Source organism: Gorilla gorilla, chromosome 19, assembly GCF_029281585.2.
Source record: "Gorilla gorilla gorilla isolate KB3781 chromosome 19, NHGRI_mGorGor1-v2.1_pri, whole genome shotgun sequence".
Taxonomy (NCBI): Eukaryota; Metazoa; Chordata; class Mammalia; order Primates; family Hominidae; genus Gorilla; species Gorilla gorilla.
This window is the reverse complement of record NC_073243.2, coordinates 24,296,559-24,320,845: the sequence shown is the minus strand read 5'-3', so window position 1 is coordinate 24,320,845 and position 24,287 is coordinate 24,296,559. Positions and strand designations below refer to the sequence as shown.

General features: G+C 48.4%; 1 protein-coding gene and 1 long non-coding RNA gene across 3 annotated transcripts in view; one reads left to right on the top strand and one right to left on the bottom strand.

Annotated features, from left to right (window-relative positions):
• Positions 1-13,453, top strand: part of LOC129528027 (uncharacterized) — a 53,708-nt gene extending 40,255 nt beyond the window's left edge. The window contains exon 3 of the long non-coding RNA XR_008673162.2: positions 13,322-13,453. This is a non-coding gene — a long non-coding RNA (uncharacterized lncRNA). The remainder of the gene's footprint in view (positions 1-13,321) is intronic.
• NTN1 (netrin 1) overlaps positions 1-18,286 on the bottom strand; it is a 219,208-nt gene extending 200,922 nt beyond the window's left edge. Inside the window, exons 1-2 of one of the 2 annotated variants that reach the window (XM_031003171.3) lie at positions 18,065-18,286; positions 16,267-17,347 (exon numbers count right to left, since the gene is read on the bottom strand). In XM_031003171.3, coding sequence (XP_030859031.1) covers positions 16,267-17,284 — 1,018 coding nt within the window. In that variant the 5' untranslated portion in view covers positions 17,285-17,347; positions 18,065-18,286. Of the gene's footprint in view, positions 1-16,266; positions 17,348-17,787; positions 17,996-18,064 lie in introns of those variants that run through there. The other variant, XM_055367486.2, reaches the window with a different exon arrangement.
• Between the last annotated feature and the right edge of the window lie 6,001 nt (positions 18,287-24,287).

Here is a 24,287-nt window from a genome sequence, read left to right as displayed (position 1 = left end):
GCAGGAGGGATTACCAAGACAGCAGGAACATTTTGGGCTGATGGATATGTTATTTATCTTGATTGTGGTGATGGTTTCACAGGTGTATACATAAGTCAAACTTACCAAGTTATACTTTTTATATATGTGCAATTTACTGAACAATTATATCTCAATAAATCTGTAAAAAAAAATCATCTGGAAGAATCAAAGAGAAAACACATAAGTACAATTCATGATTTTGACCAGACTTAAAACCTACTTTTCTGATATCCTAAAAGCCCTATTGGGTACATTTAAATAATCAAATCATTACATACGACAGACATGTTGATACAATGTTTTCAACTATCACCAAGTTCATTTTAACAACACTGCTGTCAAATTACTAATGGCATTTGTAATGAAACTTGACAAACTCATCTAAAGCCAATAAATAAATATATAAAGAAACAAGCAAGCAAGAATAGCAATGAGAATAAGTGAAAATGAACAGATGAATAATGAGTGAATACTGAACCTACCAGATACTGAAATATCCAAACAGATAGAAAGTGGCAGGAAAACAGATTTGTGAAACAAAATGGAAAAATCCAGAGAACAGATCCAAGTTTATATAATACTTAAGCATTTAATAAATATGGCATCTCAAATCAGTGACAAAAAATGATGTTTCTCAATAGTTGTCACTGAATAACTGGCTAAATATTTGATGAAAAAATGGATATCCTTACCTCACACCATATGTCACAATTAATTCCAGATGTGTGAAAGATTAAAATATATTACTTCGAGTTCTGGCAACAAGGTGGACTGAGGTAATGCAGAACCCCTACCACTGCAAGCATCTAGAAATACCAGATGAAATGTAAGTTTAAAAAAATTTAATGAATAGCAGATCTCATAAGAAATAAAAGGAAATCCCCAGGTGCTAGAGGAAAGAAAAATCTGAAAGCCAAAGTGTTAAGAGAAACCCTGAGACCCCAGTGATCATGAGGTGTGTGGGAGGAGGGAGGGAACAGCGGGGAGGATAGAGAAAGGGGAAAGACTGACTGATTATTAGACCTGGAAACAGGCTTTAATGCCTTGAGCTTAGGTTTTAGCACCCACACACAGACCGGAGATGAGGCCTCAGGTCTTGCAAGCCCAGGAGTTGCAAATGGGACCCCTGCTTTCTTTATCAAATATTTAATAAGCACCTACTTATGCCAGGCCCCCTGTGAATAAAAGAGAATTCCTGACCTTATGTACCTTAACATTCCAACAAATGATAGAAAGGAACAAATGGGAGGAGGGGAAAACAATTAAGAACATAATAAATAAGTAAATTAAATAGTGTCTTAGGTGGTATGAGTGTTATGGGGAAAAGGAGTTAGTAGGGGAGGATAAGGGTGATCTCAGGTGTGTGTGTGTGTGAGAGAGAGAGAGAGAAAGAGAGGAGAAGACAGAGAAAGAGAGAGAGACACAGAGAGAGTCCGATAGACACAAATAGGGGAGCTGTTTGCAGTATAAATAGAATAGTCCGGGTAAGCCTCACAGAAGTGATATTTGACCAAAGACTTGAAGGAACCTAGGGAGTCATTTATTTGCATATTTGGGCCTATCTCAAGCCCAAAGTCAGCTGCTGTACCAGGGCTATAAGCTGTGTACCCACTAACAGCAAGGAGGCCTGGGAGCTGGAAGTTGACTGAGTGAGCAGCAAAGTGCCAGGAAATGAGAATAGAGAGGAAGCAGGGGCCAGACCACACAGGGCTTTGCAACCATTGTAAGTGTTCTGGGTGTTCCTCTGAGTGAACAGGGAACTAACACACAGGCAGTTACCTCTGGCTGCTGTGTTAAGAAGAGACCAGGGAGGCTGAGGGACAAAGATAAAGGAAGGGAGACCAGCTAGGAAACTGCAGCTGTAATTGCAGTAGCAAAAAAACCTGGACCTTCCAAATGCCCCCTGGGTCAAAAGGGGACGAAGAATCTTTGTCCATCGGGCTAAGGTGACAGCAAAAATTTATCTCTACCCAGAGTTCTGGGTAAAGGCAGAAAAAGTCCTCAGTGAGGGAGAAAAATAAACCCCAGGCCTGGGAAGGTTTAGAGGCCAAGTACATACTCCTCATTTGATATAATAATTTTCAAGACGATTAATTAATGGAAAATTTGGTCCTAGTCCAGTGATACCTCTAGAATGTCTGGCAGAATTAATGCAAAATCATATGGATAGGGGCATTTCCATAACTAACAGCAGTGGGATTTCCACGAAATCCCAAATAAAGATAAGCTCACAGTCAGAAAGTACAAAACACATAAGGAAATCATTCACCATGAGCAAAGGTCAGCAGACAAAATAAGCGAGAGGATCAGTATCCCCAAGAAGTTGAGATCATCCATCAAACTAACAAAGACTATAGGAAAAGTTATGTTTAAGACTATTTACAAGGAAATAAGGCTGAGCAAAAGAAACCAGATATTGAAGAGAACATACAGTATGATTTCAATTACATAAAGTTCAAAAATAGGCAAATTAAATCTATTGTGTTGGAAGTCAAAATGGTGGTTACCCTGGGGGGGTTGGGAGGAGCCTTCTGGAAATACTGTATTTCCTCATGTTAGTGGTAGACACAGAGGTGAGCTCACTTTGTGAAAATTCATACACCTGAACACTCATGATTTAAAGAGAGAAGACCAGCTAGCGAACACACTGGAAGGCAAAGAGGGAGAGTCCCATGTCCCCACCCCTGCAAGTGGAAGAGCTGGAGAGTGGGAGGTGGGGAAATTGTCAGTAGGGTTGGAGGGTAGGCCCAAGTGAGGTCCTCCAGTTAGGGCCTGAGCAGTCTTTTGAGGGAACCCCAGTGGAGGGGTAGGGTTGGAAAATGTATCATTCAAGTTATAGAGCTGCTTCTGGTTGAGCAGGGAATGGGGTGAGTTCGTTAAGGAAGACTGAAGAAGTCCTCAGGAAGGCAGTATATTCCACTGGACCTACAGAATATCATTACATGACCTTTGTGACCCAACCCCTCGTTTTACAGGAGAGAACTGAGGCCCAGAGAAGTAAAGACACTTGTACAAAGTCACCTTTGCTTCCCAGTATTACTAGTTTTCCTGTCAGGGAGTATGCAGATTAAAGATAAGTGGCAGGCCAAGCAGGTGACTCATGCCTGTAATCTAAGCACTCTGAGAGGCTGAGGCAGGAGGATTGCTTGAACCCAGAAGTTCAAGGCTGCAGTGAGACGTGATCGCACCACTGTACTCTAGGCTGGATGACAGAGCGAGACCCTGTCTCTACAAAAAAAAAAAAAAAAAAAAAAAAAAAGATAAGAGACGACTTGGCCCAGTGGTGAAAAGCAAGCCTCCAGAGCTGCACTGCCTGGATTCCAATTCCAGTTCTGCCACCTGCTAGCTGTGTGACCTCAGGCACCTTAACTAACCTCCATGTGCCTCAGTTTCTTTGCCTGTAAAACTGTATACAGATATAAATTTGTACAACCACTTTCCACTAAATAGAGAGTTTAACCACTGTCTATTAAAGCTGAACAGGCCAGCCATGGTGGCTCACGCCTGTAATCCCAGCACCCTGGGAGTCTGAGAGGGAAGGATCCCTTGAGCCCAAGAATTCAAGACCAGCCTGGGTAACACAGTGAGACCCCCGTCTCTACAAATAATTTTTTCTTTTTTGAGATAGAGCCTTGCTCTATTGCTCAGGCTGGAGTGCAGTGGCACCATCTTGGCTCACTGCAACCTCTGCCTCCCAGGTTCAGGCAATTCTCATGCCTCAGCTTCCCAAGTAGCTAGGATTACAGGCATGCACCACCATATCCGGCTAATTTTTGTATTTTTAGTAGAGATGGGGTTTCAACATGTTGGCCAGGCTGGTTTTGAACTCCTGACCTCAAGTGATCTGCCTGCCTCAGCCTCCCAAAGTGCTGGGATGATAGGCACGATCCACCATGCCCAACCCTCTACAAATAATTTTTTTTAAATACCCAAGTGTGGTGATGTGCACCTGTGATCCCAGCTACTCAGGAGGCTGAAGCAGGAGGATTGCCTGAGCTCAGGAAGCTGGATGACAGGAGGCTGGGTGACAGAGACCTTGTCTCAAAAAATGTTAAAAATAAAAGTGAAATTGAACAGATGCCCAAACCCTAGGACCCAGCAATTCCCCTTCTTGATACACACCCAGCAGAAGTGCATTCAGATGTGCATCAAAAGACATGGACAAGTATGGTCACAGCAGTGCTACTGTTAATAGCCAAAACCTGGGAACAGCCCAAATGCCTGCCATAAGTGGAGTGGAGAAATACCCTGTGATACATTTATATCACACAATACTGGCCAGCAATGGAAACTAAGAAACTACTACTATACGTGGATGAAGACCACAAATGTAACATGGAGCAAAAGAAGCCAGAATATGATTCCATTTATACCAAGTTCAAAAATAATCAAAACCCGTCTGGGCACGGTGGCTCACGCCTGTAATCCCAGCACTTTGGGAGGCTGAGGCAGGCAGATCACAAGGTCAGGAGATCGAGACCATCCTGGCTAACACAGTGAAACCCCGTCTCTACTAAAAATACAAAAAATTAGCCAGGTGTGGTGGCGGGCGCCTGTAGTCCCAGCTACTCGGGAGGCTGAGGCAGGAGAATGGCATGAACCTGGGAGGCGGAGCTTCCAGTGAGCCGAGATCACGCCACTGCACTCCAGCCTGGGCGACAGAGCGAAACTCTGTCCCAAAAAATAAAAAATAAATAAAAAATAAAAAATAAAAATAAATAAAAAATAAACAAAAATAATCAAAACCCATGTATGGTGGGTAGGGGGCATGGTAACTGAGTGGATGCACAGGTCAGCTTCTGGGTTGCTGGTATGTTCTTGATGCGGGTGCTGGTTATACAAGCGTGTGCATATCATGAATAGTCTTTGCACTGGACACATAATTCATGGGATTTTCTCTACATGTGTTACACTACAATAAAGAAGTTTACTTAAGAATAACAAGGCCAGGCGCGGTGGCTCACCCCTGTAATCCCAGCACTTTGGGAGGCTGAGGTGGGTGGATCACCTGAGGTCAGGAGTTCGAGACCAGCCTGGCCAGCATGGTGAAACCCCGTCTCCACTAAAAATACAAAAATTAGCTGGGCATGGTGGTGCACGCCTGTAATCTCAGCTACTCGGGAGGCTGAGGTAGGAGAATATCTTGAATCTGAGAGGTGGAGGCTGTAGTGAGCTGAGATCGTACCACTGCACTCCAGCCTGGGTGACAGAGCAAGACTCTATCTTAAAAAAAAGAAAAAGAAAAAAAAAAAAAACAAGCCCTGATAGGGCTGCTATGAGGATTAAATGAGGCAATACTTATAAAGGGCTTAGAATAGTACACGGTGATAATAAAGGCTATAGAAATGTGTGCTGATAAAATCCCAAGGTCTAGGATCAGAACCCTACCTCTGGGTCTCCTTCCTGTACCCCTCCTCTGAGCCCTCTTTCAAGGCAGAACACAGGGCTTCTCACACTCCCCACCCTATCCAATCTATCAAGGTGGTCTTGAGCTGGGCCCCCAGGACACCAAGGCATCAAAGGCACAGACAGCTTAATTTACCCAAGTCCACACTCCTGGTGGAACTGGAATTTAAACCAGCCAGTCTGAAGTCAAAGACGGGTGTTCTCTCACCATTGCCCCTAATACATGTATCTTGGTATTTCACACTTTAGTAGATAGAATGTTGTGCTCTCTGATCTTGACTTAAAACTAAGTAACTAAGTACTTTCTTTCTTTTCTTTTTTGAGATGGAGTTTCGCTCTTGTTGCCTAGGCTGGAATGCAATGGTGTGATCTCTGCTCACTGCAACCTCCGCCTCCCAGATTCAAGTAATTCTCCTGCCTCAGCCTCCCAAGTAGCTGGGATTACAGGCATGTGCCACCACGCCTGGCTAATTTTGTATTTTTAGTAGAGATGGGGTTTCTCCATGTTGGTCCGGCTGGTCTCGAACTCCCAACCTCAGGTGATCCGCCTGCCTCGGCCTCCCGAAGTGCTAGGATTACAGGCATGAGCCACCATGCCCAGCCAACTAAGTACTTTCTTTTTTTATTTTTGTAGAGACAGCAGTCTCGCTATGCTGCCCAGTCTGATCTCAAACTCCCAGGCTCAAGCAATCCTCCCTTCTCAGCCTCCCAAAGTGCTGGGATTACTGGTGTGAGCTGCTGTGCCTGGCCAGAACTAAGTACTTTCTACCGATCAGGAAAATCGCAACTTGATTCTCACTTACATATGCCTCACTTCTTCTGCAGACATCTTCGATTAAAACAAACAAACAAACAACCTCTCTACCCCTGGTTCAAACAATAAACCGGGGTAAGAAATAGGACTGTTCAGCCCCACTCTTCTCTAGCATTTCTGGGTACCAGCATGGCAAGTCTGCCCAAAAACATGGTTTAAAAAGGATTGGGCCGGGTGTGGTGGCTCACACCTATAATCCCAGCACTTTTGGAGGCCAAGGAGGGTGGATCACCTAAGGTCAGGAGTTCGAGACCAGCCTGGCCAACATGGTGAAACCCTGTCTCTACTAAAAATATAAAAACTAGCTGGGCGTGATGGTGGGTGCCTGTAATCCCAGCTACTCAGGAGGCTGAGACAGAAGAATCACTTGAACCCAGGAAACAGAGGTTGCAGTGAGCTGACACGGTGCCATTGCACTCCAGCCTCGATGACAGAGTGAGATTCTGTCAAAAAAAAAAAAAAAAAAAAAGGATTGATTTCTGTGGATTGGAGCAAGAAGCAGTTTCCTTCCTCATGGCAGCTCAGAAGGCCAAGCACTTTCTCACCGTGAATTCTCTCCCGGTTCTGAGCCATAGAGTGAGACAGGGCTGGGTGTGGGAATAAAGAGTTGGCTGAGATCGACCTGCCCACCTCTGAGGTCTGGCTTCAGGGAGAGGAAAACGAGCTGGCCAAAGGGCTGAGGGTGGGGGCTGGGGGGGGGCCGTGTCCAACAGCTCTGCCCTGGGGCCGCCCAACCCAAAGGTACTTTCACGTTTCAGATGCCAAATTCTGTATCTGTAAACACAATGTGTTTTCTTTTTCATGCTGGGATTGGAACTATTCTTGTTCGGCACTTTCTGCACCAGCCCAAACGTAAGCAGAGCACTGAGGGCAGTGGTTTGTGACGGAGATGAGTCCTTGTCCCTCAATACCACACAGATGTGGTTCTGAGTGGAAGGAATGACCTTCAGGTGGGAGAAGCCCCAGGAAGCCTCAGGCACCAGGGTCCTGGCCCAGGTTGGGGCATAATTTCTTTCGAGCGTAGGGACAGTGATAAGCTTTTGTTTCAAAATCCAAGGCAGTTCTGGAGGACCTGCCCAGAAATGTCGGGGCGGACATTCCTGGGGGGACCACTCTTTTCAGGGAACCATGGTCTCTCAAATTCTTGGCATGGGAGAAAACAAATACACTACAACAGAACCAATGCAGCAGGAAAATGTGATGTGGACTAAAATCCAATCCTTCCGTGGTACAGGAGCCAAATCCAAAATGCTCTTCCTCTCAAGACCCTCGGCCCCTCCCTGCACCCCAGACACTCAGCAAAGTGCCTCATTGGGGGCACCTATCCCCGTTCAGGGTTAGTGCAAGTGGACACGTCTGCACCTTCTCACGTGCACAGCCTCCTTGATGGAAACATATTTCACCTGCAGGGAGGGCATCCACTTTACATTTCTTTTCTTTTTTTTTAATCTTTTTTTGTTTGTTTTTGAGACACCATCTCTATCACCCAGGCTGGAGTGCAGTGGCACGATCTCAACTCACTGCAATCTCGGCCTCCCGGGTTCAAGAGATTCTCCTGCCTCAGCCTCTGAGTAGTTAGGATTACAGGTGTGGGCCACCATGCCAGGCTAGTTTTTTTTGTTTGTTTGTTTTTGTATTTTTAGTAGAGATGAGGTTTCGCCATGTTGGCCAGGCTGGTGTCGAACTCCCGACCTCAAATAATCTGCCTGCCTCAACCTCCCAAAGTGCTAGGATTACAGGTGTGAGCCACCGCGCCTGGTCTACTTTACATTTCTTTACATGCCCAGACCAAACAGAGTCACCTGAACAGTAAATGCTCCAGAAATGTCCATGTATACAAAGTACTTCTCTGTCTGCAGGTTGGGGAAGGGGAAGGTCTTCAGAAGGGGACCAAAAATGGCAGATAGTTTTCATCTCATGGGCTAATTCTGCCTAAGGAGTTATATTGAGGAGTCTAATATTATAAGATCATTTCTGGACTTAGGAGGAAAGCATGCTGCCGTTGATTGCCAATGTCTGCCCTGGTTTTAGAATGCGGGAGTGGTGGTACATTTATTTGCTGGGTACTCACCACGGCCGCCCCAAAGCAGAAACAGATGAAATCAGAAGCCCTGACAATGGCAATCAAGCAGGCAGGAAGTGTCCCTCACTTGGGGACTTCAAATATGGAATGCAGCACAGCATACAGGCCCTCAGGAAACTCAGAGATCTACCTCATTTCCTTACATAGGACTCAGTTATTTAAAGCCAGCCCCTTTACAGGTCCCTGTAGTCCTACAGATCGTCTCAATTAAGTGTGGAGTCTCTGGGATGTGTGAAAATTGGACACAACAACCAATAATCTCTCATCTTCAGGCAGAAAAAGGTGCGGGAAAAATCTAGAAAATCTAGCAATAGCACCAGCCAGGAGGGGGCACAGATGGGTTCCCAACTAAAATATGACCACGTGTGCAGCGAGCTGAGACCTTACACAGGCCAATTCCTGAATCCTCCAGGGAGACAGACTTCTAGCACCTTCCTCAGCAAGGCACTAGCTGAGTTGAGAAGTGAACTGGAGTGTTACTTTCTGCTTTTAAAGGTCTCACCCAACAAATTTACTTGAACCCTTTAAATAATCCGGAGGTCTACCACACTTACAGAACCAACTCTCTTTTCTTTTTTTTTTTCTTTTCTTTTTTTTCTGAGTCTTGCTCTGTCACCCAGGCTGGAGTGCAGTGGCGTGATCTTGGCTCACTGCAACCTCTGCCTCTCGGGTTCAAGCAATTCTCCTGCCTCAGCCTCCCAAGTAGCTGGGATTACAGGCACGTGCCACCACGCCTGACTAATTTTTGTATTTTTAGTAGAGAAGGGGTTTCACTGTGTTGGCCAGACTGGTTTCGAACTCCTGACCTCGTGATCCAGCTGCCTCAGCCTCCCAAAGTGCTGGGATTACAGGCGTGAGCCACTGCGTCCAGCCACAGAATCATCTTTCTTCTAGGTCTTCTTCACATGCACCAATGCACTGCAGTGTGAATTCATTTCACCCTAACTGTAGTTAGTACACTAATCCCAATGACAGAAGGTCCAGGGATTGCTGGGGGTGGCCCTGACACAGGCAAGAGCGGAGCACAGCTTTCCATTCCTTGGCGGTACTCCTGAACCATAGGTACCCCTTTCTCCTCGGAGAGTATCTTCCTTTGTGCTCTGAGTGCCAGCAGCTGCCTCTGATAGAACTGTGCTTGGGGCAGGAACTTAAGCTCTGGGAGAAAAAGAAAAGGGTCTGATCGGAGACATTCTGTATCTCATCAATCACATGGCCACAGTCCCTTCTCTCCATCAGAGGGGAGAACTGGCACAAAATAATGTATTTGAGGCTGAATACACACCTAGCCAAGGCCTTTTGATGTGGGGGGAAATTCACATAAATTATGTAACTTTTTCTTTTTTTTTTTGAGACAGAGTTTCGCTCTGTTGCCAGGCTAGAGTGCAGTGGGGCAATCTCAGCTCATCGCAACCTCCGAGTCCCTGGTTCAAGCAATTCTCCTGCCTTGGCCTCCCAAGTAGCTGGGATTACAGGCACACACCACCACGCCCAGCTAATTTTTGTATTTTTAGTAGACACGGGGTTTCACCATGTTGGCCAGGATGGTCTCCATCTCCTGACCTCATGATCTGCCCGCCTCAACCTCCCCAAGTGCTGCGATTACAGGCATGAGCCACCGCGCCTGGCCAATGATATAACTTTTAAAAGGCAAATTAAAATCTACTTCTTAGTTTACAACAGAAATCCATTTTTGGAGTAAGGAGACAGGAATGCAATACTGAGCTCACTAAGTTGTGCTACGCAAGTCAAACCTCATGAGAGCAGATAGCTTTGAGGTGAACGTCTGTATCTACAGGACTGGCCCAGGCAGCTCACTTCTTTCAAGTACTATTCAGAACAACCGTCCCTCCGAGTTGGCTATAATAGGACACGGCTTTTATGTGATCAGTCTTCCAAGCAAACGCTCCTGATACCCCCTGCTCTCTCTGCATGCAACAGTGTCACAGAATAAGCCGAGACGTGCCCTGCAGACTTATCCACACTTAGTCCCGTTTGTGTAAAAGCTGCCCTTTGATGGCCAGGACATCTGTCTTTGAAAAGCTTCCGTTCCTTGTGGCAATCTGATTAATTGAAACAAAGCACATATAAAGCACCTAGGACAATGCCTGGCACTCAATAGGAGTTTGTGGTCTGTCTTCAGGATGCAACCCCACAACTACCATGGACAGACGTTTTAAAGTCCACAGCTCCCAGGCCACCCAGACCAACACCATGCCTTCTGAGCCTGCAGAGACCACAAGGGCTTCCAGACGACAGGCAAAATGCTGTGGGCCTGCTCTACAAGTATTAGGCTTAAGTCCTGAGCATTTCAAAAGCCCTCCGAGACCTCCCGTCTCCCTATAATGAAAGGCACTACAGAAACCCCAGGTATGATTAACACCTTCTGAAAGGATGAAAAAAAAAACATTGGCTCACAAAATATCCGTATTTGTGCATCCACAGATAAGGCTGTTTTATAATCCAGTTAGTTCCCTAGAGAGCCATTTATTTTGGTAAAGGCAGTGTGCATTGCAGACACTGTAGAAGCCATCAAGATAACACGAGTAACAATCCACTGGACTTTTGAAGTGTAAACATAAAAGTCTATTAAGAATACAATGTTGGTTTAATCCCAAGACAAAAAATTTACTTAATGAAAAGTACAACTCATCTCAAGAAGGAAATATCGACACCAGCTGTGAGCAGAAAATGAGGGGATTCCTTCCAGGGAACATCTGAATTTCAACCCACTGCCTTTCCAATATTTACTCTGGACATAAAGTCTCAAATAGTTTTCTGAGGATCTCATTTTTCTACAGGAGGAGGAGGTCAGAGAGAAAACTGGGCAGGGCTAATAGAGAGCACGGCAGAGCCTGGAAACACGCAGACCCACCCCAGAAGGTTTCCCCTGACGAACCTGCCTCCCTGCTCTGGGTGGACGGCCTCCTTGCCTCGAGGTTCCTGATCACCAGGTGCTAAAGAGGACCCCAGCAGAGAACCTCACTCCAGCTGCCATGGGGCCAGTAGAGATGAATGACAGCCCTGTGCTGCTGACTTATGTCAACTGTACCTAGCAGCACCACACCAGTGGCCGGGACATACCATCCCCCATCCACCTCCTCTCTTTGTCAACAATAGTTTCAGCCACTTTCTGGATTTTTTCAATACGTTCCGGTGAAGCAAAGGGATAGTGAACACTAGGGTGAAAAGAGAAGGCCTTCTTTTTTTTTGGAGACAGAGTGTCACTCTGTCACTAGGGCTGGAGTACAGTGGCGTGATCTCGGCTCACTGCAACCTCCGCCTCCCAGGTTCAAGCGATTCTCCTGCCTCAGCCTCCCTAGTAGCTGGGATTACAGGCACCCGCCACTATGCCCAGCTAATTTTTTGTATCTTTAGTAGAGACGGGGTTTCACCATGTTGGCCAGGCTGGAGGAAGGCCTTCTTAAAGAGGGGTTCTGACTACCCACAGCTCACCTTCGCCACCTTCGAAAGAGACCACAGGCCCTGAAATCAAGAAAGACTTGGCCAAGAAAGCAACACCTGTGGACGCCAAGAACCCCCAGGAAAGTATCTAAACCCCCTTAATTCATAGTCCCAACTCCCAGCTCCCAGCAGGCCTGATGGCTAAGATAAAAGAAAACTTCTTATATACAACTTCATGTTAAGTATGTACGAATATAATAAAATATAATAATATGATGTAAAATACATAATGCAACACAACCAGGGAACCACGCCCAGTTCTAGCAAGAAGCAATAGGTTGTTCCAGCTTTTCTCCTACACATGGATATATCACTGCCATTCATTCATTCATCCATTCTTCCATCCACCCATCCATTCATTCTATGGAAAAGCAGCACAGTGGATACAACAAAACAAAGCACAAACGTCAGGCTGGAGTCCCAGCTTCACCACCCAGTAGCTATGTGACTTAGGGTAAACCATCTAATGTCTCTAGGCCATGGTTTCCTCATCTCTAAAAGAAGTACAATTACAGTCCCTATTATTAGCATAGTCACGGTGATTAAATGTCTAAATTAATGTGAGTGCTTGGCAAAGAGTAAGTCCTCCAGGGTTAATCATCATAATGACAATAATCATAATAATTATTATGACTATTAAAAACATTCACTCATCTATAGCTATGTGCCAGGCTCTGAACTAAGCAGCAAATAATTTCAGCTTTCTGATTTTTGCAAGAATCTTTAGTGGGGCATTGGATTTCTCATGGCAACACCTCCAATATAACCTCCCTCTCTTGCCAGGGATGAATGAGGGTGGACCCAAGCACCAGAGCTATTGACAGCATGAGGACATCCCCCTGACCCCCAACCCACAGCCACATTTAAACAATTACAAGCATTATGTTGCAGGTACCTATGACCATAAGAGGCCAACCCAGCACGGTGCTCATCTTGCAGAGACACCTTTTGTGTGGGTTTTGGGTTACAGCTGAGCAATGCAAAGCCATAGAGTGAGTCGCAAAACAAGTTTTCATAAGCTCGACCTGTCACAAGCCAGGCAGGGGCTCATGCTGACAACTCCACAGTAAGATTAAACAGCATGCTTCGTCAGGCACTAAATACTAACACAGCTCCGACGTCAGGGGGACAATGATTAAAACTGATGTCAATAATTTATGAAACACAATATGGTCTTCAGATGCTCTTTTGAAAAAAGGGAAGGGCAGGGAGGGGGAAAGGGGCCTAGCAACCCAGGTGGTTTAAAACTGTTCATGCATTTTGCCTTGAATGTACACACACCCCCACCATGCATGGGTACTTCTTTACACAATGAATGTGGATGCACATGTGTATAAAAGCATGTGAACACTGCTGATACATATGGGCGGAAGAAAGTATTTAGTTATTCCACTGAGAGCCGTCAAGGCCGTAACGTTATACATCGTCTTGTCTTTCATATTGTTTAGAGGGTTGTTTTTCCCCCCCCGGAAGAAATCCAAAATTGCATTTAAAGTATAACTGGGCTTTACGAACGTTCACATTTTATTCCATAGAGAGCTTGACCTCGAAACAACACCGAAAAGAAAACTGGACCAAAGAAAACATATAGGATATGTGCATTTCTTAGTCATCTATAAGGACCATGGCCCTATGTCGAAGGACTGTTCAGTCAAATGATAATATTGGTAAATTGGTAAATTTTAGGGGGTTTTCTTTGCGGGAGGGTGGGGCACAGGGTTAACCTAGGGAAGGGTACCATTTCAATTTATTATAAATCACGTATCATTATTTTATAAAAGCAGAGACCAAACAGCACAGTAATAGGCTCATTGTTATTAAGACTGATTATGGGAATTAAAAAATATATACTTCTTGACTTTGCCGTAGTTGTAAATACTCTGGGTAGCTTGACTTTATATGTCAACAGTGTGAAATTCACAAGAAGAGATTATGTTGGGAGGAAAATCTGAGTCTCTGATAGTCCAAAGTTACTTTTGAAGGATTTATTAATGCTTTTTCCTAACACAGTGCCCTTTAGTATCTCAGAACACCTGTCAAGTACTAATTCATTCACATATCTCCACTACAGGGCCTTTTCATAAAAAGCTCAACCTTTAATTGTAAATCACCCCTAAATTGTCCTTGCTGTCTTTCTCTTTTACAGAATGATGGGAAAATCACTAAGACTTCAATTAAGACTTTATGGGAACTTCAATCTGATGTTCCCAGCTATATCTACAAGGTATCAGAACATCTATTCAAAAAGGAAACTATAAATAACTTTAACATAGTTGAATTGGCTTTGCTTTTATGAGATGACTGAATAATTGGCAAGATTTAAAGATACTTTAACTACTGGGAATTAAAATAACTTCAGTAAAACCCAGAAAAATATTGTTAGCCAATCATTTGTCATGTAGATTATGTACTTATTAAGCCTAATTAAACTTTTTGAACAAAAACGGTTACTAATTACATTCGTTAATATGTTGATTGCTCAATTTAGCCAATAAAAAAAAGGTCAATCCAATTTGTGTGCATAGTTAGTGCTTTGGTCAAGAGACAAAATCCCAAACTATAGAGATTATTTCAAGTGCATGACCATCATTATAACAAACGCAGGTTACGTGTCCACATCCAAACTGACAGCAAGACCTGGGGGTGGGTGGTGAATCTGAACAATACCAACGCTAAGGCAAATCTTCAAGCCAGAGAAATTTCACCACCACATCAAGTTTATTCGCCTAAATGTATTCACTTGCATTTGTCCAATTAGACCCTGCTGGTGACAAGACAAAGTTATCTTTCATATGCACATACAAACTAAAACTGATAGCAAAACCCTGGGAATCCCTTTAAATGTCAATAAAGGGCTTTTACGCACAAAGGGAAGAAAAGAAAAGAGGAAGGAGGGGGAAAAGAAGAGATGGGAAAAACCAACATTTCCGAGGGAACTGAGCAGATCAAAGGAATTTTATTCTAGAAGACTACTAAGTCGGAGTGTAACTACACTCTCTCTCTCTCTGCGAAATCTTGAAAAGTGTCTTCAGACTGGAAACTAGTTCTGATCCTTAAAAGAAAGGGGACAAACAATTATGTCTGCAAGAGCGGGACACGAGTGTAAAAATGGAGGCCTCCCTTGCAACAGGAGGCGGGAGGCCCGGCGTCTTCAGACCAGGACGCCTGACTGGGCCTCTGCGGCGATCCGGCCCTCCAAGACATGTTTTCCATTCCCTTGCTCAAAACTCTGCATCCACAGTCATGAGGCACAAACTATTCGACAACAACATGACACAATTAATCAGAACCAGACCTCAAAACGTGTGTTTGTGGGGACCAGCAAACTTTGATATGTGCCTAAGAGGGGCAAAGCAATTGAAGAGCCTCACACTGGCTGTTTGAGATGGGGAGATGGAGAGGAAAAATCTGTACGTTCATAAAGGATGCACACCAAATGGGACATTTACAGACTAAATAATTTTCGCTCAAATAAATGTGGGCTTTGGAGCTTTACTTCCCATACTGAAAAAGTAAGGTGTAGTCTTGCTACCTCCCCTCACCCTTTTTCTTTTTCTTTTTTTTTTTTTTATGGGGAGAAACTGATTTCTGAGAGCTTCTGCAGCAGCAAAGTCGTCCAATTCAGAAGCAGAACGTATCCTTTTTTAGCTTCATTTCTGACCCAGCCGTATTCACCCGGTTTTGTCAGATTTCTCTTTCAGGAAATGAAACCCTATTTAAAAAGCGAGAAGCTGGACCCTTAGTTAATTCAAAACTGTTTAATTTCACCAAAGCCTGAAGCTAATAAAAAAAATCTGGTATACTTTTTTAGACCAGAATTGAATTCGTTTAAAATAATTACTGAACGCTCCGTTGTAATCAGCAGATAGTAATTAATTGAAATCACATCTTTCTTCTTTTGCTAACACAAACACGCTGTTCAAAAGAGAGACAAAAATAGTTTCAAATCATGAAAAGACAAATGGAGGGCAGGAGTGATACTCGTCGGGTACCGAACTGACCCCAAATTGCAAATAGTTCTTTGCCATCTCCCAAGGGATTTGTAGGTGTGGAGTTGGAACTTCCCGGGAACTGGGCCGGGGTCCCCAACCGCGAGCCCAGCTGCAGCCTTGGGAAAGGGGGGTGGGTGCAGGTGAATCCCAGCGTCCAACCCAACGAGGGGGAAGGCAATGAATGTTTGCGTTTGGATCCAGGGTTAGCGGAGACCTATCTGCAAATGTTCTGCCAAACCCCCTCCCGGGAACATTTCTCCTGCTGCTTCTTGGCTTCGCAGAGAGCACTGGGCGCAAATTCGGGCGTCCACCATGAGCGCCACGCGAGCGAGTGGACCTGCTCTGAGCCCTCCCGGGTCCCGGGCATCCGCGAACGCGCCTCCCGCCGTTCCCGCGACCCGCGCTCCTATGAACTCTCCGCTGCGAGGCCCAGCAGCTCCCGCCCGCGGCCCCACCCGCCGCCGGCTCCGCCGCCGCACCCCACTCACCCACGCACTCGTTGGCTTCGCGGGCCGTGGCGCGCTGCCAGGGCCGGTCGTAGTGGAAGGGCTTGCAGCGGTCGCACTCCGGGCCGGCCGTGTTGTGCCTGCAGTCGCACACCAGGCTGTCGTCGCGGTCGCGCACGCAGCGGGCCGCGTGGCCGTTGCACTTGCACCGACCGCCCACCTGCAGGTCGGACACCGCGTAGAAGTACGAGTCGCGCGCCAGCTCCGAGTCGTCCTCGTTCTCGTCGCCGAACGTGTGCAGGCGGCTGAAGGCCACGCGGATGTCTGTGGCCGTGACCCAGTCCTGCAGCACGGGCGAGTTGTCGAAGTCGTGCGCCGAGGGCCGCCCGTCCAGCGTGCTGAAGGCGATGAGGCCGCCCGAGAGCGGACGCATGTCGGTGTGCGAGTCGGTGCACACGGCCTCCTGCTCGTTCTGCTTGGTGATGGGCGCGCGGTGCGGCCGGTTGTACATCTTGCGGCACTGCGTGGAGTAGAACTGGAAGGGCACCCACGTGCGCCCGTAGTCCATGGACTTGTAGATGGCCATGGACTCGGGCCGCGGCGAGCAGAACTGCAGGCTCACGTACGTCACTTCGAACTTCTTGCCGAGGGACAGTGTGAGCGTGACGTTGTGCGGGAACTGCAGGTAGTTCTCGGACTGCCAGCACGTCAGGTTGTGCGGGTTGTTGAGGTCGGTGAGGAAGGCGGGCGGGTGCGCCTTCTTGGGGTCGGACGCGTTGCAGAGGTGGCACGAGCGCAGCCGCTCCTCGCCGCGCTCGCTCACCACGCAGTAGCGCGCCGGGGGCCGGCCGCAGGTGCTGGACACGCGCACGTCCTTGCCGAAGGCCGCATTGACAAAGTCCGGGATGCAGCGGCGCGGGTGGCCGTTCTCGTCCGAGCAGGGGTCGGGCTGCGCCGCCTGGCCCGCGAACATGCTGAGCCCGGGCCCGCCGCGCACCGCGCCCACCAGGCACGCCACCGCCGCCAGCGCCGCCAGCGCCTCCCACACTGCGCGCATCATGCTGCGTCCAGCTTGCCCCGGCCCTGCCGCGCCGAGGATCTGTCCGCCTGCCGCAGAAGGCGCCTGCGGAGAGAAGGGAGCTGCGCTCAGCCAGCCCGCCCCGCGCCCTCCAGCTCTCGGCGTGGTGGCGAGCGGGGATGCGGGAGAACGCCCGGCTTCTTGGGCACCCACCCCGCAGCCGACTGCCCGCCTCTCTCCCCCAAAGTCCCGCGGGCGGCGAAGCCGGGGCCCTCCAAGTCCGCACCGCTCGCGCCCCTTCTTCCCCGCCCGGCGGGAGAACGCTCTGCTTCCCCGCCACCGCCGCCCCCACGCCGCCCGAGGGGCATGCCTGAGCCGGTCTCCCCGTCCGCGGCCAGCCCCCCTCGCACCCCAAGTTTCGGGCGCAGGAGAGCTGGGGGACCCCGACTCCGCACGGCCCGCGCCCCTTCGTCTCGCAGCCTGGGGTCCCTCTCAGATGCCCCCCGATCGCGTCCCCGCCGGAAAGTCCGCGTTCGGGACTTTACCTCTGGAGGGGGCAAAAGAGAAAGAAAAGTTTTCCTGGCCCCTCCGGGGAGCCCGCGCGCTGGTCGCCGGAGAGCCTCTCGCTCGCTGCTAGCAGGAGCGTCCCGCCTCAGCGCGGGCTTGCCAGCTCCATGCCCGGCGCGGCCGCCGCTGCCCCAGCCCCGGCCCCGGCCCCGCCGCCGCCTCTCTCGCCCGAGTGACTACGCGGCCGCCCGGCTCCCGCCGCTCCCGCCGAGTTCGGAGTGCTGCCCTGCCCGCGCCCGGGGCGCACACACTCACGCTGGCCGGCGCGCACTCACACACACGCGCGCTCGCCCCCGAAGGCTCCGCCGCCGCCGCCGCCACTCGCGCTGGGAGTGAGGGGCGGAGGGGAGCGCGGGGGCGGGGGGCGGGGCCGCCGGGCGGGGCGCCGGCCAATAACGTCCGCGAGCTGCCGCCAGCTCCGAGCAAAGTTTTCACCCCGGGAAAGAAGAAAGTTAAAGGGAACCGGCCCGGGACGCCCGAGAGGGAGAGCACAGGCGGGTGGGAACCCGGGAGCCCGAGAAAGAACAGCAGAGACAAAGAGAAAGCGAGGAGAGCGCCCGGGGAAACCCCGGAGAGGGGGCTGGGCCGGGCCAGGCGCGCACCCCGTGGGGGAGGAGGGGCCGCCGGGGACTGTCAGCCTCGCCCGCGGCCCGCGCCGCCCGGAGAGCCTCACGCCCGGGGGAGCGCGCGGGCGGGGGAAGGGGGCCACTTTCTCCCTCCCGGTCCCAGCCAAACACATCTGTGTTTGTTTTCTTTGCTGCGCAGAGGTCGGGCCTTCCTCTAACCCAGCCTGATGGCCCCCGGTGGCACCGCGCACAGGGCTGTGCCCCTGTGGGCACGCAGCCCGGGAGCGTGAGGAAGAGGAGGAGGATGTGACCTCTGCCTGCTCTCCATTCTTGCCCGAAGCCCCCGGGGTCCGGCGAGGAGGGGCTGCTCGCCCGCACTCCCACGGATATCACCGTGCGTGAGCCTGTCTGTCGGGAACGCGGCTTCGTTCTAGCCAAGGGAGCAGTGGTGGGCAGGAGGCTGAAGGGGTAGGAAGCTGGCAGCACCTGGACGCTGGCCACCACCCCTCCAAGACGGGCCTGCCTGGTCTCAGGCATGGGGACAGCCCAGCCCTCCCCAGATCCTCTGAGGCAGGCGTATCGGTACTTCCTCAACAGCATTTTTAAGGGTGCAAAGCCCTGTAATAGCTCATGGGACCTCCACAGCAGCTTTGCTGTTGTATTAACTCCATTTTGCAGATGAGGAAACTGAGGGTCCCGGGAGCTGAAGAAGCTCGCACAAGATCAACCCCCAAGTAAACATCAAACCCAGGAAGAGAAGCCTGGGCTCCTTCCACTGCAGGGCATTCGTCAAATGCATAACCTTGCCGAATGATAGTGTCATGGGGCATCTGCGGGACCACCCAGCCCCTCCTTGCCTCATTCTCCATCGCCCCAATAAAAAGACTGAGGACAGTGACAGCATCCTTTGGTCATCTTGCAACAGCAGCCAGAGAGCTCTGGGAAAGGAATACACTGGGCCGAGAGTTTGGAACGGAATCTCTGCTCGTTTATTTGTTACTTGTAGATGTGTGGTCCAGTAATAGACCCGGATGAAAAGCCCCAGGTCCTGGTTCTGGCCCAAGGGCTGCCTTCATGCATTAGCTCCATTAAGTGCCTCAGTTTGTCTTATTGGCATTTTTCGTAAACCCTGAGAATCTAAGAAGGGGCCTCGGGGCTCGTCTGGCCCAGCTCCGTCTCCTTGGAAGAAGGCCTTCCCCAGCCTCCCAGAGAGACGGCCACCCAAGCCAGCTCTTCCAGGGGTGGGAGCTCACCACAGCTCAAGAAAATAAATCCATTCCATTGCAGGACAGCCTGGATTCATCTTCTCACCCCAGGGTAGCAATTTAGCTTTGCCTTCTTGTGCCGTTTACCACACTCTGCACTGTTTATTTATGCCTTACCTCACCTTGTGGCAGAAAGGATTTCAGGTAACTTACAAGGGTACATAAAGTATGACACAATAACAAATTAAAAGTGAGGTCAAAGGAAATAAATGAAATGGTTAACCATGGTGACCTGTGAAATCGCAATGGTATACTGAAAGGCAGCATAGCTCTTAGGAGGAAACGCTTCGGAGCCAGGGTACCTGGGTTCAAATTCTGCCTCTGCTGTGTGACTATGGCAAGTCTATGCCTCGGTTTCCTCCATCTGTACAAGGGAGATAATACTTTCTACCCCACTGGGTTGTGAGCATCACGTGAGTTGACACATTTGAATATTATAGCTGATGAGATATAGACATACATATTGCAGGTCTGTAACACATATAAATATGCTTTCTCATGTATGCAAATGTAAATATGCATAAAACCAGGCGCATAGTACATGCATATAGAAATGTTAGCTGTTAGTATGAGATCGCTTGATCTATACAGAAATTTTAAATCATTTAGAGAACACTTAATTACAGGGAAAGATGTTCATGACATATTATAATATGAAAAAAGCAAATTAAAAACACACAGTATAATGTCATTTTAATTTTTTAAAAAGTATGCATAAAAAGACAACACAGTTAATAGTGGTTATCTCGGAATAATGAGATTACAGGTGATTTTTATTTATCTTTGCTTGTATGCTCTCAGTTTTGCACAGTAAAATATGAAGTAAGAGAACAAAGAAAAGCTAAGAAGGGAGACAAAGTCGAGATGAGGATACAGGTCCAATGTACCCTGGAGTTCCAACCTCTACACCTCTTCTGAGTGGGCCACAAATTTGTCCCTAAGCTTTCCTGCAGCTAAAATGAGGAGACCATGTTCATTACACAATTCCCAGTGTCCATGAGATAAAAACAGACCTACTGCTCAAAGGAATTACAACTATTCTTGGTACTAAAATCAGATAGGAATTTCTTGTGGGGGCGTGGCCCAGAAAGGGAACACAGTATGGGGTAATGAGCAAACGTCCCTGACAACATCCCCAAAACAGTCACAACAGTGAGCTCGGTTGGACAGTTTCTGTGATCCCCCTGAATGTAAGCTGATGGCATCGCATCAAAACCCAAGTCAGGAAAAGACATTCCAGCAAAGAGGAATGGAAAAGAAGCAAATTGGGGTGCTCAGCTGACTGGGGTATATTTTGGAGCATCTACAAGACTGGATTGCGAGGTGCTTTCCAAGCCTTCCTCCTGAATGTTGTTTCTGTCCACAGAGCCTTTTTTTTTTTTTTTTTTTGAGATGGAGTCTTGCTCTATTGCCCAGGCTGGAGTGCAATGGCGCATTCTCAACCTCCGCCTCCCGGGTTCAAGTGATTCTCCTGCCTCAGCCTCCCGAGTAGCTGGGATTACAGGCACCCACCACCACACCTGGCTAATTTTTTTGTATTTTTAGTAGAGACGGGGTTTCACCATGTTGGCCAGACTGGTCTCAAACTCCTGACCTCAAGTGATCTGCCCGCCTCGGCCTCCCAAAGTGCTGGGATTACAGGAGTGAGCCACCGCGCCCAGCCTATGTCCACAGAGCTTTTGATGGCCCTTGCATGGCAGTAAGTTTGAAATGGCTCTTGGTAGAGTGTGGCTTTTCTACATTGCCAGCTGAGCTTAGGCCAGGGGTCTTCAGGAGAGGATGAGCGGGGTCACCTTCTAGTTTTATTGTGGTCACTTAGGTCTACGCTTATCATCTTTAGTAGTTCCTGGTGAGCAGGACTGTCTTACTCACCTTGTATCCAGGAGGTCTAGAACCTCCTGTAATACGGTGGAACTCCTCTACGTCCATTCCAAACCCCCCTCTCTGTTAAGTCTGCAGGTGGCCCAAACCCTACGCTACACAGCAGCCCAGATCAAGGTTCTCTGCCTCTTCAGATTCTTGAAACCAGTCCTCTATCATCCCTCAGTTTTATCTCTTCTGGGCAAAATGTTCCCAGTTATCTTAATGATTTCCCATAGGACATTATTTTCTGACCACTCTGCAGCCTCTTCCATCCCCTCTAATTCATCAGTGTCCTTTCCTAACGCAGCCTGTCTGTTGAGGGGACAAATGAAAAAAACAGATGTCCAAGTGTTGTGAGAAGTTCTTAAAGTGGCGGTGATAAATACACCCCCGCGAAGGCATGTCAGGCTCTAAGCAGCGGGATCCACAGAGCAAACTGGAGTTCAAAACGCAACAGTGCAGATTTTGGGTGAGAAAGCAAATCACCAGGTGTTTCTGCAAGGAATGCGTTGAGAGGCGGAAACACCGTTCCTGGCACACTGTCTTACCTGTGAAGCCAGACGGATCACCCTAGGAGGGGGAGAATGCGGCAGTTTCAAGAAAACTTTTAAGTAGCCAGAGGAGGAGGAGGAAAACCAGGAGACTCGGGTGTTATAGAAACCAATGGGTAAGAGTGTTGCAAGGAAGGAGGGGTGCTGAGCAGTGTTGAGTCACATGCCTTAAAGGTCAAGATAAGATCTGAAACAAGTCCTTTGGATCAAACTACAAGGAAGTCATTGGTGACCTTGACTAGTGGTTGCAGGGAGTGGTAGGGAGAGAAGCCAGGCTGTCTGGGGTTGTGGAGTGAACGGGAGGTGAGAAAGTGGAGATAGCAGGTGTAGACAACTTTCAAGAAAGTGTGAATATAAGTGGCAGGAAAGATAGAGGGTCACAGCAGGAAGGTGACATAGGATTGAGGGAAGGTTGGGATTTTTTATTGTTGTTTGTAAGATAAGGCTATTTGACCATGCCTAAATGTTGATAGGAACTGGAGCCAGCAGGAGGAGAGAGGTGGAAGACAGATAAAACTATGCTTGTAAAACTGGTGGTCAGGTGGTCTCCAAGTGTCTCTTGTTTCAATGAAATAGGAAGTGACACCATCTGCTGAGGATGGGGGAGGAGCTGGGAGCACTGTAGGCTTGAGGTCATTAGAGAGAAGAGGATAATGCTTGCTGGGCAGAATTAAAGGGCCTATTGAAGTTTGTGACTATCTATGAGAAAGAATGGCAGCCAGCAAGGCCATGGGACACACATGCCCCCTCCCCCAGCAGAGCCCAGCAGCCTTTGGATAGACCTAGAGAAAGAGACAGTTGGATTAATCTCAAGTTGAGAGTGTTTTCCAGGAGGTGGGACAGAAGGAAAGGGGAGTGGGTGGCTGATGTGATGGGCCAGGGTGACAATGCCAAAGAAAGAAGGAAAACAGGACAGGATGGAAGAGGAAACAGAGAGGTCAGGGGCTAGAGCTGTGCTGTTCAATATGGTAGCCAGTCGCCACATGTAGCTACTTCAATTTCAACTTGAATTAATTAAAAATGAGTAACATGGAGAGCTTAGTTGCCTAGTTGCCCAGTTGCCCCTAATTTGGACAGCACCAATAAATAAAAATTCCCTTATCACAGGAAATTCTGTTGGATAGCTAAAGGATTCAGGAAGAGAGAAGACATGAGGTGGGGAATAACTGAGGAGGTTGTGGTCCAAAACTAGAGGATTCCAGAGGTGGAACAGCTCTGGGGGATGACAAGGCCTTCCGAGGACAATAAGAGGGGGACTTCTGCTGTGAGGCAGAATGGAGGGTGATTAGAGACAAGACGGCCACGGTGCTGGACGGGCTGTCCACCTGGGCTCTAAAGACCTTTGGAACCAGCATCAGAGTTTGGGGCAGAGACGAAGACTGACCAGTGCTGGTGTCTTCAAAGAAAGAAAAGAGTGAAATTGACTGGGAGGTCATTCTAAGGATGAGATGTAGAAGGTGGGACGGCCGTGTGGTTCTGGCCTTAAAGGAACAGGAGTTTTGTGGGGTTTTTTTTGGTTTTGCTTTTTTTTTAGATAAATTTTGCTCTTGTCGCCCAGGCTGGAGTGCAATGGCACTATCTCGGCTCACTGCAACCTCCGCCTCCTGGGTTCAAGCAATTCTCCTACCTCAGCCTCCCAAGTAGCTGGGATTACAGGCGCCCACCACCATGCCTGGCTAATTTTTTTTTTGTATTTTTAGTAGAGACAGCGTTTCATTACATTGGCCAGGCTGGTCTTGAGCTTCTGACCTCAGGTGATTCGCCCGCCTCGGCCTCCCAAAGTGCTGGGATTACAGGTGTGAGCCACCACGCTCGGCCCGGAGTTTTGTTCTGTTTTGTTGTTGTTTTAATGAAGAGGGAAGGAGCATTGGGAATGGAGGAGGACAACAGCGCCCCACTCCTGGGTGTTAGGGATGTGTGGTTTGGAAGAAGGACAGCACCTCTGAGGAGGACTTCAGTGCAACTGGGGTGAGCATGAGGGTGGGAGGAGCAATCAGTGAGGAGGACGAGGATACAGGGGAGGGTATACTCCAGGGATGGGGGCACCAGATGGCACAGGCTAATGTTTGTGAGGAGGGAGGACAAGAAGAGAACAAAGGCTTAGGAGAAAAGGGATGGCCAGGGGTGCCTTTGTCTTGGGTGTGACCAAGGGTTTTCCTTTTAATTTTTTAATTGTATTTATTATTGTTATTATTTGAGACAGTCTCACTCTGATGCCCAGGCTGGAGTGCAG